This window comes from Synchiropus splendidus, chromosome 15 (genome assembly GCF_027744825.2).
Source record: "Synchiropus splendidus isolate RoL2022-P1 chromosome 15, RoL_Sspl_1.0, whole genome shotgun sequence".
In the NCBI taxonomy this organism is placed as follows: domain Eukaryota; kingdom Metazoa; phylum Chordata; class Actinopteri; order Syngnathiformes; family Callionymidae; genus Synchiropus; species Synchiropus splendidus.
Window position 1 is genome coordinate 8,716,742 of NC_071348.1, and position 14,703 is coordinate 8,731,444.

The following is a 14,703-nucleotide window of genomic DNA, read 5'->3' on the forward strand; positions in this document are numbered from 1 at the left end:
CAGCCTGTCCGTCCTGACCATGAACCCTGCAGCACCCCTTACCTTCTCCGTCACCCGTCGATGTTCGGGATAAAGCTGTTTAACAGTTTATTCATCTACGGTGGCCTTGAGCCAAAAATCTGGACATGAGCAGAGATCAAAGAAGAAGAGATGACCTCAGCACACATCAGGTGAGTCGGCATGTCAGTCATGTGCATCACCGCTGACACCTGAGGAATCAAACGTCCTGTTTGATGGCTCGCACCCTATTTCTGATCATCATTTCTCACAGTTAAAAAAAAAATAATACTGCAAATATTACTTTATCCTGTCACTAAACTTAGAGGCAGTGATTCACTCCTAAAACCCGCAATAGTTCTGTTTCTTAAGTGACTTTTTCAATGGCACATACTGGTGCTACTTAAAGGTTCAGTTCTTTGCATGCAATTTAGTGGCATAAACTCATATATCAGTGGTTTCTGGGTGAAGGAGACACACGTCACATGATCCTGACTGTGTCTACACAATTGTGCAGTGAGGGCTGCAGTGAGTGAAATATGAACTAATAAATAAATAGTCACTCTCAGCACTTCTCTCAGACATTTTGATCACTAATAATGGTGTTAAAAATAATGTCTAGAAATGTGGTTATTTATGAGGATTTCAAGTGAGTTAGAAGATGAAAATGATAGATTACAAAAGCACAAATATTGGATGAGTAGTTGTCACATGACTCAGATAGTTTTTGTTTCGGAATGAAGCGTTGAAATAATGTGATTTATAACAGGTTAATGGGCCCAACAATACAGGTGTGAATTCAAACTTATTACATTATAAACGGTCCGTTCCTTTCATCTCTAATGTTTGATCTGTTAAGTGTTCCCCTGACCTGCAATGACCGAAGCGGACTGGAAGCCTCTTTATTTTGCAGGGACTGACTCTCCATGGCTCATGTTCATTCATGAACGTATACGTGCTTCATTGTGGGGCATTAACGCGAACATCAAGGCATCCAGATGTTCTGTGGCAGATGTCCAGCTCATGCAAGTAGAACGTTGTCATGCAAATATACGTTTATGTGGATTTAAAGATGAGTTTGCGATTACAGCCGCCTGACACATTATTGCAACTGTGGAGAGAGAAACGCTCACACAACAGGGCTTGTTCTGTTCACTCGCATTTTTCTTGAACTTGTTTTTAATTCGAAACATCAGTGGAACTGACGTTTTCATCCTGCTGCTCAAATCCAATCAGATCTCGATAAACGTCTGTCAAAAATGTTCGCATCTGACTAGGTCTGAGTTAAAAAATAAAATAAAATAAAAATTGTTAGATTCACTCATATCATTTTTAGTTGTACTGTCTGAACCTTTCGATGAGTTGTTATTTTCTTTTATTGTGAAAGAATCCACCGGATATGCAGAGCACTTCCTGTTTTTTTTAATCAGTGTGTTTCTCATTTATGGACGAATTGAACACATTATGAGGGAGAATCAAGGAACAGGTCAACAAGCAGAAAGCGCAATACACAATGAAACTGCATTGAGGCGGAATCTAATGTGCTTTCTGAACATTTTATTCAGCTCTAGAGTGTGTGTCGATTTGTAATAGTTACGCTGCCCCCTGGTGGTTAATATTCTGCATTACAAGTCTAAATTTGGACAAAATTACATTTATTTACGGGAGTTAGTGTCACGTGTTACACACTACAGTAAACTAGATTTAATAATCTGCAAGCATAGTGAGACAAATGCTACATCAAACAGACAGACAGAAAACATTGGTTACAAACACTGATGACAAATGTTGACAAAAATATGAACAGACTAGACACAAGTGACAAACAGAGTATTCATTCCTTATCACAAGCTTTTCCCACTCTGAGGGGATGCTTGGCACCAAGGCAGTCTCTGAGAAGACACACACTGACATATTACAAGCTTCTAACGTACACCAATATTTAGATTTTATTATATTGAATGAATTCCACAGTAGGTCAGAGACAAAACAGCAGCTTCAGAACTGAGTCCTGCTCGATCTCAACAGCCTTAATCGCTAGTATCACACACAGCGACGCTCCGGAGGCTCCAAACATTTAGTGTTTACATTCTGTAGCTTGCAGTCATCTTTATTTTGAATATTTCAGGGCGAGCTGGGATGGAAATAAAGAGACGTCAGTGCCAGAACCCACAAATAGCTGAGCAAGAGTTTCACCTTGTGGGTAGCATCTGCAAACTGTTGAGCTTTGGCGAGCAACTCCACGGTCTTGTCCTCAGCTTTGGTCAGTCTCTGGCCGCGCTCCCCCAGAGCCACACTGACCCTCTGGACTACACTGGCGCTCTGAGCCAGCTGGGCTGGAGGGTCAAACAGGTCACTGTCATTGTTTTAGCAGGAAATACTGGGTGTATTTTGGTCTAAAATAAGGTTGGTCTCCAGTTATTTGCTATTTTTAAGTGATTAAAAACTACTTTTTTTTCAAGCAGTCTTTCAAGATGATAGTAGATTATTCAGAAATTAAACAGAAATGACTGGTCAATAAGCAGAGTAGGTTTCCTGCTGCAGCCTGGCACCACGACCCCTGTCATTGAGTTCAATGGTGCTCTGTGCACTCCTCCTCTCCCACTCGGCGCTTCCTAAACACCAGCGATTCTGTCATCGCTCTCCCGAAATAAACAACTTCCCCTGTCATCTGACAGTCTCATCGCGGAGCACAGTGCAGGCTTTCTGCAGCGCGGAGAGAAGAATGGACAAAACCGGGGGAGCTATATCAGCACGTGGTAACGTGACCTGAGTGTTGGCGACCTCTACTGAAGATATGAAGCCTAAATGGTTCACCAGATCGCTGACAATAGAGAGAGAAGGTGATTTAAAGCAGGAAGGGATTATGGACTGTAGTTTTTTTTTTTTTAATTATTTATTTATTTTACCTCCCTAAAGGACACTGCACGTTGTTTGCTACTTCTTTTTATTTTGTTTTAATACTGTTTGTATAAACATGATGTATCTTCCAGACCCATGTAAAGCCGTTGTTTTGTCATATCTGTAAACAAAATTAAAGCTCACTTAAATTTGAATGTTTAATTCATGTAGAATTGTTTTGAAAAAACGTTTCCCCTCGCTTTCTGACTAATGTAAAACATTATTGAGATCATGTGGGTAACAAGGTTAAAGTACCTTGAGCCTTTGAGCGGCTTTGGTTGGCGGCCATCTTGCTCTTCATGCGGTTGATGAACGCTTTGCAGCGATAGATGACCAGGGTCATGGCGCAGGCGTCTGGAAGAAGACACGACTCAAAGCCAAACTGGAAACTTATGATCAGTAAACTTACCTGCGGTGAGTTTGGACTGGCAGTTGATGAACTCGGTTTGCTTGGGTGGAGCATAGCTCTTCCTTCTGGACTGCAGGGCCTTCAGAGTCGGCAGGTTGTCCATCGGCTCTTCTTCAGCCTGCTGGTCTCCGCTCTGTGGGGCTTTTCCCTTCTTAGGTTTTCTAAGTTTCCCTGGCTTCCCGAGCTTCCCCGCCCAGTAGGTCTGGCAGGCGTGGTACAGGATCTGGATGAAGATGCATTTCTCGGCTGAAGACCTGGCCACCCACTGATCTGTCTCACTGTCAAAGACCAGGTCAAACTCTGGGCTGTCCTGGAGGAGAAGACGCAAACTGACCGAAGGAGAATTTCAAGAGTTTCAACTGCTTGAAACAAAAGCTGCAGACCTTGTTTGGGTTGATCCCGTTGACCTGTCTCAGCTGGTCCACCGACCACTTGGACCTCTTTCTGAAGGACTCAGCGCCTGCGTATTGTTTGACCTTGGTGATGAGGAGTTGATGCGGCTGCGTGTTGCTGACTGTTAGGAAAGACAGAGAAGTCCAAGGCGACTCAGGACTTTTAAAAACACTGCAGTCGCAACTGTACCTGACACACAGATGAAGGTGCTGTAGTCTCTTTCTCCAGCTGGAGGCAGGAAGGACATCCTCTTCCTCTTCCTCCTCCACACCTCCACCGCCACCAGCAGACGTTCATCATGCGGGATGAATATCTCTTTGTTAATGGCTGACTGGATGCTCATTGTGTGGCCTACTCTGCGATGAATGCACACAACATACTTTTTTTAAAGAAGCCTTTTAGTTCTAGATCCTCTTCAGCAATTTATCTAATGGAATCCTTAATAAGTTTATCGTCTTATATGAGAGAAATTTATTATAGGGAATGTAAGAATCTGAAACAGAACATGGAATAGGATAAAGGCTGTATATAGAGTATATTATGTTATTTATGATTATTATTTTTTGTAATGGAATCTGAAAAAAAGAAGAAAAACAGATTCTGCTTTTGACTTGTTGAGTTCTTAATGTTTCATATCCATGCACACCTATGGAAAATATTGAGTTGGCGGATCAATAACTGAAAAATTATGCTATATATTGAACTTCATTTTTAGATATATATATATGAATTATTTTCAATCTAAAGCCACCTTAAAGTGGAGCAGAATAAATGTACACACACACTGAAACATTAAATATGAAAAATAAAGTTAATATTTTAAAAGTTGCAAAATGTATTTTAAATTCGCACCAACTGTCGAGTCATGCCAGTTTCATCTACTATATTTATGTAAATAAATGTGTATTTCGGAGGAAACAAGTTTAAAACACAACACCAAAGTGATATTCGCCAAACACAAACCTGCTGCGACACACCACATATGCAGCCCTAAAAATGACAATTCATGAATTAAATTTTATTTTAAATTAACTACATCTGTCAAAACAATATCTCCGTTGAATAAGACATAAAAAGCAGCTGATACTTACCTCTTGTTTCTTGCCGTACTGATCTTCTGGACGGTATCTGTTAGTACACAATATGAATTAGTATTAACTTTAGTGAAAGTCTCCCAGCATCATCTTTGGTTCTATTTATAGCCGGCCGCACACCGAGCGGTGTGCCTCTGTGTGAGGGCGCTCACAGTCCACAGTCGCTTCCATTTGAATAGGCTGGAGAAGGTCAGAGAACAGTGACCCTCTATCTGCCAAACGCCGAGGTTAACCACTGCACACCCGCACCACAGACAGATGGTATTGTTCCAAGAGACGCTGCTCAGATTCAGGAGTATTTAACAGCAATATGAAACAACAATGTATGTTTGAGGGAGACTGGTTTAACGGTTTTTAGAAAATTTATTTTACTCACACACCAATAGGTGGCGCCTTCGGACCAAACTTAAACCAATACAACGCGTATTCCTTTCGCTTAATAGTGTTAGTCGCGTGTTTCAAGAAGTTAAATGAATAAAACACAGAACAGCAGGATTCATTCATTTATTTTCATGAAAATATTAATCAAGGTGAAGCACCACATCACCCAAGGAGGGTCATTTACATGAAGAAGGGGTGGAAGGACGACAGTAAAAACAGTCAATCTTTCTACAACGGAGGAAACTTTTTGTGTTTTATTAGGTCTAAAATGAGAATAGTGCAACCACATCATGGGTCTGCCTGTCTGATCACACATGGACGTGAGGCAAGGCTGGAAATGTCGGGTCAAATGAGGGTTGAGTCAGCAATAAATAAAGAATAGAAAACTGTGGAAGCATTCATCGGTAGACACAAACTAGAACTCAGAGCCAAAAGACAATGGGTATCCAAATCAGTGATTTCTGGCAAGGCAAATGTACAACGCTGATATGGCACAGTATTTGATGTTATCTTAAAGTAATGCATAAAAATATACTCCAGAATTAGGATTTAAATAGGGCAACGATTGCTCATTAATCTGAAGGGCTTTCCTAATTCAGACTGAACTCTGACTTTATACTTCATAAAACCAAACCTCCTACATGCATTTTCACCACAGTTATCAAGGCAAGTTAGCCAAGACACTTTTCTACCAAGAACAAGATGAAAAAGAGAAACTAATAGGCTGCTTAGAACAACAACAGAAGAGGCGAACTATCAAGTGTACAGACCATGGAGAGGAAAGTGTCAGCACTGTCGCCTCAATTTCAGCTAAACTGCTCTGTAATTCCCCTCTTTTTTCCCTGCTACATTTAGACACCAAGTCCCACATTCAGGATCGCACCTTGCCAGCAGACCATTAGGGGCTGATCAGGGGCCGTAGACTGAATCCAGTTAGACAACTGGATCCATAAAACCAAAACAGAGCTGCGGTTATTTAGCTCCTCCTTTAGTTCAGCCTTCAGTTTTTATGGCACGTGCTGTTCTAGTAAAGGGTGGCAGGTGTGTAAACATGATGAAAAAAGTCCGAGGTTTTCACTCCTGCTGTGTTGTAAACATAACATCTCACAAAGGTCTCAGCACACCTTCATCTACTATACGATTATCACTGCGCCTAACCCTCGACTACAGTTCGGGTTGGTCATGATTCTCTGCCTCTGCAGTCTTATTCATAGCCAATAAACAGAGGACACACTCCGTCCAGCAACACTGGCTCTTTTTCAACCATTTGAATGTCCATGAAGAAAGTGTTCAACAGAGAGCAGGAAATTAGTTTAGGGCGTGTAAGAGGCACTGATGGAAAACAGGATGAGCTGCGATATAAAACATCAGACTAAATTGAAAAAAAAAAGGCGTTTACTAGAGGCGCTAACCACAGCTAAGTGAGCGCTTTAGCGCTGGCGCGACATGGAGATTGACTCTTCAGATGCTATATATTAGAGTCACAGCCTTGACTGTGACTCACCACGTATCATTAGACGCAGTACTCTGACTGCAAAGGGCCACGTGCTTTGTGCTATATTCAGTGATGATTCAGCACATTTTCCAATTGATCGCATTTCAGCTTTGTCCCACTAACAGGATGGATGTTCGGGAAGGAAGCGCTACATTACAGAGCCACATGTGTTGAGGAGCAAATCTGAAAGTGGCTTTGTTTCAGGGCAATTGCACAGGTGAAGATGATTGGCGGGAAAGAAATACCTCAAAGGCAAGTCAATAGAGACAGTCAGGGGGCGCTATGGACGAGAAAGTTTTCGCACAGGAGGTCTAAGTCACAGTGTCTAAACTAGGTCAGATATGAGACGTTGTGTTGAGTCTGTGTGTGTGTGTGTGTGTTTGAATCATTCCCCTCTGGTAAAGGCAAAAACAAACCATTCACTCTAGTTTTAAGAGACAAAGAATCTGTCTAAAATGAAGCAAGGAAAATATCAGGCTTTTTGAGAACTCTGGTTTAGAGTATAAACGTGAAAAAGTCTTTTGTTTGGAGATATGTCAAGAGAGTAATTTGGCTGCCTCTTCCGTTTGTGTGTGTGTTTATGTTAGGAGGACTCGAGGGTGTCCTCTGCAGGGTCTGGCTGCTCCTGAGGTCTGTACATGAAGGTCAGCAGGAACAGAGCCACGTCATAGGAGCACCAGTAGGCTGTGTGGGAAGTCACCGTCGACCAGTAGCGGCTCTCCACCAAACCTTCGCGGAGCTCGAAGTCGATGCGTCTCTCCAGTTCCACTGAAACATGGAAGCATAAATCTTTGTCTTTTTTTGGATAGTTTCCTTGACTGTTTTTATTTATTCATTTTGTTTGGGAAGCTATTAACTACTATAAAATGAAGTTTGAGTGTATAATACAGCCAGGTACTTCATTCTGGACTGGTTACCGGCTGCAGATACACATATGAATAGTACTTTATTTATGGTAGTTTATGGTCCGTAATCTGAAGTGTTCCAAGCCAAACAGCTTTAGCAGCTCTCCTGGTGAGAAACTGGCATGTTTGTTTAAAGTTACTACACATTTGTGATATTGATATTGCTTTCTTGCAACAAGCATATGGTCAGTTTGACACTAAGATGCATATTAATAGCTAGCCAAGTGAATATAAGCACTTAAGCCTTTAAAATATTTGGTCACATTTTATGCATTTCTCAACAACAACAGAAAAACACATGCATGTGTTTCTTTCGAGTATTTTCTTTTCTTTTTTTTACAGTCACTGTGAGGCTGGAGCACTGAACACAACAGCATCTTACAACATTTTATCAAAGGACTTTCGGATACTTGAAAGTGAAGAACATCACGAAGAAGTTAGAAAAATTGTACTTGAGACTATTGGAAGCAAAAATATCTAAGCATACACTTAATTGATTTCAATGACAAAGGCTTCCACTTGGCAGGAGAGAGCCCATCTTATTGCCAAGACTCTCTCAAGATTGACTCTCCATTTAAGTAGAGTAGTTCAATCGGGGGTGGAAGGGTGAATGCTCACTGTAAATGACCTTCAAACACCACCAGACTTACACACTTTATAAAATATGTTTCATCATCTGTATATAGTACACACACTTCAATATAAAAATGACACAAGATGAGTATATATATATATATATATACTGTATATATATACTCAACACTCCTATACTGCTAAAAAATTTATAAAATAAAGCTTATGAAATTGCATTAAAAACTCAGAATCTGACTTTACTTCGGGAAAAACAGTAGAAATAAATAAATTAAATAAATATTTTAAATAAAAAAAGTACATCTATAGCAAAAAAATAAAATAAAATAAATAAATAAATTTCAAAAATCACTTCATTTTTAATAAAACGCAAAACTGTCAGAACAATTAGATTTAGAAAAACAAAAAAGAAAAAGTGAGTAGTCTATACACCAGTGCCTGTACTCACATGAGGTGATGTCCAAAACTGCTGAAGTGGACTGTGACATGGCAGGAGCCTCCTCTTCTTTATCCTCCTCCTCCTGTTTGTCCTCGCAGTCGGACACCACCGCTCCCTCTTCTCCTGATGTGCTGCCCGCTTCACCGCCTCCACTCTCGCCGTCTGGAGGCTGCTCCTCCTCTGCTCCACCGACCTGCCCACTGGACCGTGAGAACCGGGAGAACAAGATCCCCCCGATCCCTTTTCCAATACTCGCGGCACCTACGAAGTCAAGAAAAGTTGTTTCTTGTCGTTGCATACATCAACAACAATGCTTCAAAAATATCATATTCACATCATTACACACCGGAAGAGACCATGTCAGCGATCTGAAGGGTTTTCATCGTGTCACTTTGGACGCAATGTTTACGCTAATAACATCAGTAGCAGTGTATAGATTCACCATGTAATGAAAAAGGGAAACACCATGCCGCACCGTTGACAGAGGCTAATGGCTTTATTGATCGGTTAAGCTAAGCCTTATCTCCACCAATAATATCAGCAAGTCAAGCAGCTTCTGCTTATCTGGCCCATGTGGAGCTACCTAAGCACTCACCCATGATGCTGGCCTTCCCCAAGCTAGTGATGGACTCCCCATAATGTCTCCGGGTTTGGGGCGGGGATGTGCACGGGCTGGGGATGCTCTCTGAGTCTGACACAGATGTAGTCTCCTTCGGGGGGTTCAGCAATGTGGGTCGGATCTGGTCGTACGGTATGGGGGAAGTGGTGTTGTACCTGGTTTCAGATTAAGATACTGTCACTTCATTTGTACCGAGGAATATGAAGTACATTCCCAGCAGTGGCCTCCTGACTAGCCACCGCTAAAAACCAAGCAAAAAAAGAATAAAATCTTTGGGCTCACCAGTGGATTTGGACCGGTGATATGTTGCTGTAGTGCTTCAGGATGAGAGGCTCAAGCCTGTAAGCCTGAAAGACAGCGGGTTTGATCAGCAAAGATCATGATCTCCACTCACCAAATGTGCCGTCACTCATGCGCAGTAATGCTGGGAGCTCACCACAGGGTCGGTGGGGTGGAAAATATTAAAGAGACGTTTGCAGATAGAGGTAGGAAGGATGTGGTCCTGAACTCCATTGCTGCCTGGTCTGATACCGCGCAGCGCCAAGAAGACAGCCAGGGGAGAGCCCATGCAGAAGAAGTTCTCCACCTGGAGGACAATAGGATCACAACCTGGTCATCAAGTGTTTAACCTTCATGGTTGTAAGCATGAGGTGGTACCAACAATTTAGTACTGCTGCTCTCTTTTCATTAGATCAGTTAGAAAACAGTTGAATAATAGTATTATCTCTCATACACTGTAACATGACTAAACATCTTGCACTATATTTCAATTTATTCCCGGGGTTTTTAATGGAACAGTACTTTATAATAATGGTAGCGTAATCTTCGGCGTAGCACAGTCACAGAACGTCTGGTTTTTAATAACAAGGCCTGTACATTCTTATACAAACAAACTTCAGTTATTACTCAATCACTGGTTATTGAATCAAAAGATTCAGACAGGCATTACATTTAAACATCCTCTGAATGGAATTTAAAAATAATAATGTCACATCACTTTGGAAAGAAGCACAAATCCAGACTGTTCCATGCACACGTACTCTCTCACACATGTTTGGACATCTCATTGCCAAAACCCTTTCCTCAGCCTCTCCACCTAAACCTGACCATTCAAAACACATGGCATGACCCAGTTATTTTGAAGTTTTCATATGGTCCTACAAGGATAGTGTTTTGTCAAGCCCAGGCGCACTGATGAACAAACATTTACCGTGGGTAAGACACACTCAAGGTGGAATGGACAAATTCATAAAAGCCTAAAATCCTCACTGTCCCAATAAAGAACGCACTTGTGAAGCCCTTGGAGGGTAAGAAAGTGAGGAGACTGTTGAGGGGGTACGCACTCAGAAGTAGGTACACACACACACATTTGTGAAGGCATTAAAAACATGGCTGAACTGCAAATGCTACCTTGAATTTTAAAGCCGGCACCGCAACGCAGGACAAAGTCTGAAGACCCTGGATCTGGTCCTCCAAGTCCCTGAGCCTAGTGGGGTGAGGAAACACACCGTAAGACACAAGATCCCAAAAAGCAACCTCCTTAAAAGAGTACCTGAGTCTCGTGAGTCTGAGCTGCTCTTGGAGATGGCGCTGGTCGTCGCAGGGCCAGCGGGCCAGCATTTCTTCCGGGTCCGGTTCCTCTTGATAATGGAAGCGAACCGGGTCCCAGCCCGTCATGATGTCAAAGGTAATGACGCAGCCCAGCGAGTGGGAGACAATGGACACCTTCCCGTTCATCTCAAAGTCGGGATTCCGAGAGCAGAAGAGCGTGTAGAGGCGGTTGAGCTCGTTGGTCAGGCCTCTGGTGATCTACACACAGTATTGCTTTTGATCAGTTGTAAAATCATATAATGTTTTTGTGTCACATTTGAAATGTAGGCTGCTGCAATATGAAGATTCCAGCTTCACCTCGTCTCTGTACAGAGGACTGGTGTAGTACATGATGTCCATGGCGCTGCTGTTCAGCATGTCTCTCAGCCCTCGCACTTTGTCTGGAGTGATGGAGTCCACAGTATCTGCACACACAAAAATCCACTCTGCGAACTTGCTTCTGACATTCTGAACACTCTCTCATCCTAAAATAGTGTTCAGTGAAAACATCTACTTTGTACTTTGAAGGCTTAATTTTATACTTAGTAGATAGATAAAAATGGAGCCTATCTAAAAATAAAAATTATATATATTTTGCCAGCTTTTCTGTCAGGTACCTCCATCCAGAGCCAGTTTGGACCTCCACTCAACAGGCAGGAACTCCACATGTTCTGTTGCTCGATCAGCAAAGTGTTTCTCCTCCATCTTCCGGGCTGCGTCTCTCATCCTGCAGTAAATCAAGCGAGTGAGTTGAGGAACATAAAACAGTTGCGCCGCAGCTCCACTCACATGCTGGTGTTCCTGATGATGCGGCCTTGGTCCATCTTCTGACCGATACCGTGCACCACGAAAACTATGTGGGTGGTTTCAGGCGGTGTGTCCTCAGGTGCTGAATCCTCCACATACCCTCTGTGCAGGCGGGTGCCGCTGCTGGAGGCTTGAGTTAGACAAATTGAGTTAGACAACAAGAATCTCATGATACATATCACAATACGATAGGGTCACGATAATTCAGGGCGAAGACTAATAATAAATAAAATTAAGGACAAATTAAGTAAAAAGTATCTGTTTCAATGAAACAGTATGAATTTACTTTTTTATCATTGCTATTATTAGTATTATTATAATTAGTATGAGTGTTGATAAATAATACAACATTTAACATAACTATTTATAATAATATTTGTAGAATTTCTGTGAAATCAAACAGTCACAAAGACATTCATTGTGTTTTTCCTTTAACAACGTGAAATCTAAACTTTTATTATTTTTGAAAGAAAAAAAATGAAATAAAGTCATAAATAAGTCAATATTAAGACATTACATTTCTGTATTTTTATTGGGGGTAAAAGTGCCTTTATTTTTCCTGTTTTCCCATACACCTATTTTTAAAATTTATTATTTTTATTTCATTTTATTTTTTAAAACTATATTTCCTATATTTCCTGCCCGAAAAAAACACTCTGTAGTGTGTTTTCAAAGCTTGACTGTCGGTGTAGCCACCAAGCCAAGTGCCTGGGTTGCCAGGTTGCACAGCGGATCCTGCAGTCTGTTTGTCATTGAACCATTACCTTTAGAGAAGCCGAGCTTCTGCGTGACAGTCCGCGCTATTTTGGAGGTGGTCGCGTCGCTGTAGAGGTAGACCTCGTCCACGCTGTGCCAGTCAACGTGACTCCGGCTCAGCTTCAGACTGTGGATGGCTGGAAGAGAGCAGACACACATTTAGTTCAGCTTTAATTAAAGGGACGGTGAGTTTAATCATCCTTGCACTGACAGATTAGACACACTCCTCTGTGTAATGGGCTCTGATACTGTATTATCATGGGCAGAAGATGACGACAGACGACCAACTATCTGAAGGTCACATGCTTGGTTACTGTGAAAACAAGGTGCTGAGTCAAAACTAACTGGCTAAATAGCAAACCTTGCCCTTGTTTTATTCAATAGACGATGTAAAGTAGGAAGCCAACAACCAACTTCTTACCATCTTTGCTGTCCACCGTGGTGGTCACCGCCTCCATCTCATACGTGTCTCGCATCTGCTGGCCCCGAAAACGGGCCAGGTGCTCCAGCTCGATCAGGTCACTCTCGTCCTCCTCCAGGGGAAGCCAGGTCCCATCAATGAACCACTGGCCCCTCATCACTGGGATACGGTCTTGCTCTGAGAGAAGTAGCACAAGAGGCGGTGATGTGAAGCAAACCTCTGGAAAGATGCAGGTAGAAGCTTCACAATGAGAGATGAACAGATGCAAATAATGTGAAAGTTAAAAGAGGAGTCAAAATAACACCTTTTTTTCTTTACTTCGGAAGTTATTGTGTCACATTTGTTTGGGTAAAAAAATGCTATGTTTACTTCATATCTTTGGCAGATCGTTTAATAAGCAAGTAATATAAGCCCCTATTGTGATGGCTAATAATCTATAAGATTTTAGTTAAAGTTGGAACAATTGCAAACTTTCTCCAAGTTGTGTTTTTAAACCTCAAATAAAACAGGATTCACTTCGGATACATTTAAAATAAATGAATAAATAAATAAAAGTAGAATGACAAAAATAAAACAAAAAATTTTTTTTTAATGTAAATATATACACATATATATATAATGCTATATTTATATGGAATAAATCAATATTATATTCTATACCAAATGGTGTACTGTTTATGGCATTTTTTTAATAACTAGACGGTGTTATGAAGCTGCCAGCAGCTGTGTAAATCCGTGGTTTTAAAAGTGCTTGAATTGCTTTTAGATTAGAGACATAAATCTTGGAGTCTGCTCACGGTTCCAGTAGACGGGGTAGCACTCCTTCTCCTTGATGTCCACTTCATAAAGCCCCCCTCTGACACACACCGATTCCACATTCACGACCCCAGGCTCCTTCTTCTCCTCCGACCCGGAACGCCGACGCTCCCCGCGAGAAGCCCCCGCCTCCGACGACCCGCTTCCCGACTCCCCAGACTTTCCCTCCGCTTCTGCGAGTTCACCCGGGCGCCTGTCCGGGTTCTGCTCGCAAAACCTCGCATAGGCGGTCTCGATTTTTAACGAGTCGTGTCCTATAAACGGTTTCCAAGTCCGCTTGTCCTCTTTGTAGAACCACCGGACCTGCTCCGGGCCGAGCTCCGTGACGAGCTCCCCCCGGTGCCGGGAGCTGTTGGAGCGGATGCGTTTCTTGGTGGTCACGCTGCCGTCACTTTCCGTATAGTTCGGGTCTCGGTCCATAAAAGTCGAATCATTATAGTCGTCCCCGTCCACGGACAGCATCATGACGTCCTGCGGTAACCGGTGCTCGCCGTCTCTCAGCAGCGGAAGATGCCGGTTCCTGTCGGGCTGCGCCGGGTCACTCTCCTCGGGACCGACACTGGTTCCTATTGGGTTCTCGTCGTAGCAGGACACGAACACGTCGTTTGCCATGTCCCATTCACTACTGCTGACAGAGTTGTTCTCCGAGCTTTGTTGGCGAATCGTCGATTTATCCTTCATATTGTTCATGATTTAGACGAAGAATAAAAGGGAAATGATCCAAAACAAATAGCAGATCAGGTTCTGTTTATGAGGATGTCAGCTGAACCTCCCTCACTCAGCTGGTCACATCTGTACGCCGAACCGCCATTATCCCGAAAATGCCAGCAAAGTTCATGCTCCGAAACCAAAAAACCTAAATCCAAATATAATGCTTTTTCTTCTCCACCTCCTCATAGTCAACACCCGCTGCTCCAATATCGCTGTTGCCGTTGATAGAATCACGGTGCTAGCTAAGATGCCATTCTGTTAAGCTAAACGTTAACTCTGTCTTTTCCGGCTAGCGCTTCAAAGATAAAAGCGGAAGGGTCACACCACATTGTATTTATTGAAAGAACAACAACCAAGGGCCTTGCAATTGGAACAAAG

The 14,703-nt window shown here is 42.3% G+C and overlaps 2 protein-coding genes across 6 annotated transcripts; both read right to left on the reverse strand.

Moving 5' to 3' along the window:
* Positions 1-1,534: 1,534 nt before the first annotated feature.
* On the reverse strand, positions 1,535-4,973 carry stxbp6l (syntaxin binding protein 6 (amisyn), like). 5 transcript variants are annotated; one of them, XM_053888206.1, is made up of 8 exons: positions 4,792-4,973; positions 4,664-4,690; positions 3,890-4,051; positions 3,691-3,821; positions 3,308-3,617; positions 3,154-3,252; positions 2,194-2,333; positions 1,535-2,131 (listed from the first exon to the last, which is right to left on the reverse strand). In XM_053888206.1, the coding sequence occupies exons 2-8, from the start codon at positions 4,680-4,682 to the stop codon at positions 2,108-2,110; spliced, it is 885 nt and encodes a 294-aa protein (XP_053744181.1). In that variant the 5' UTR covers positions 4,683-4,690; positions 4,792-4,973; the 3' UTR covers positions 1,535-2,107. The 5 variants fall into 5 exon arrangements, with proteins under 5 accessions (XP_053744181.1, XP_053744183.1, XP_053744185.1 ...); XM_053888208.1 differs by having other exon boundaries at positions 3,890-4,056; XM_053888210.1 differs by lacking the exon at positions 4,664-4,690 and having other exon boundaries at positions 3,890-3,971.
* Positions 4,974-5,293: 320 nt separating this feature from the next.
* Positions 5,294-14,606, reverse strand: ddhd1b (DDHD domain containing 1b). Its single transcript, XM_053887738.1, has 13 exons — positions 13,596-14,606; positions 12,799-12,975; positions 12,386-12,514; positions 11,604-11,751; positions 11,432-11,541; positions 11,133-11,239; positions 10,777-11,033; positions 10,635-10,710; positions 9,661-9,810; positions 9,507-9,571; positions 9,201-9,379; positions 8,615-8,866; positions 5,294-7,438 (listed from the first exon to the last, which is right to left on the reverse strand). Exons 1-13 carry the CDS (start codon positions 14,302-14,304, stop codon positions 7,254-7,256), a joined length of 2,544 nt encoding a protein of 847 aa, XP_053743713.1. The 5' UTR covers positions 14,305-14,606; the 3' UTR covers positions 5,294-7,253.
* Between the last annotated feature and the right edge of the window lie 97 nt (positions 14,607-14,703).

Bases quoted from the DNA above. Each gene is read 5' to 3' on its own strand.
- stxbp6l (XM_053888206.1), bottom strand. The intron at 3,822-3,889 runs GTACAGTTGCGA...CTTTCCTAACAG, and splicing joins CACCTTCATCTGTGTGTCAG to TCAGCAACACGCAGCCGCAT. The intron at 3,253-3,307 runs GTAAGTTTACTG...GTCTTCTTCCAG, and splicing joins CCAGTCCAAACTCACCGCAG to ACGCCTGCGCCATGACCCTG.
- ddhd1b (XM_053887738.1), bottom strand. From the start codon at position 14,304: ATGAACAATATGAAGGATAAATCGACGATTCGCCAACAAAGCTCGGAG. The intron at 11,752-12,385 runs GTAATGGTTCAA...GTCTAACTCAAG, and splicing joins GAAGCTCGGCTTCTCTAAAG to CCTCCAGCAGCGGCACCCGC. The intron at 9,572-9,660 runs GTGAGCTCCCAG...GCTGTCTTTCAG, and splicing joins TCCACCCCACCGACCCTGTG to GCTTACAGGCTTGAGCCTCT.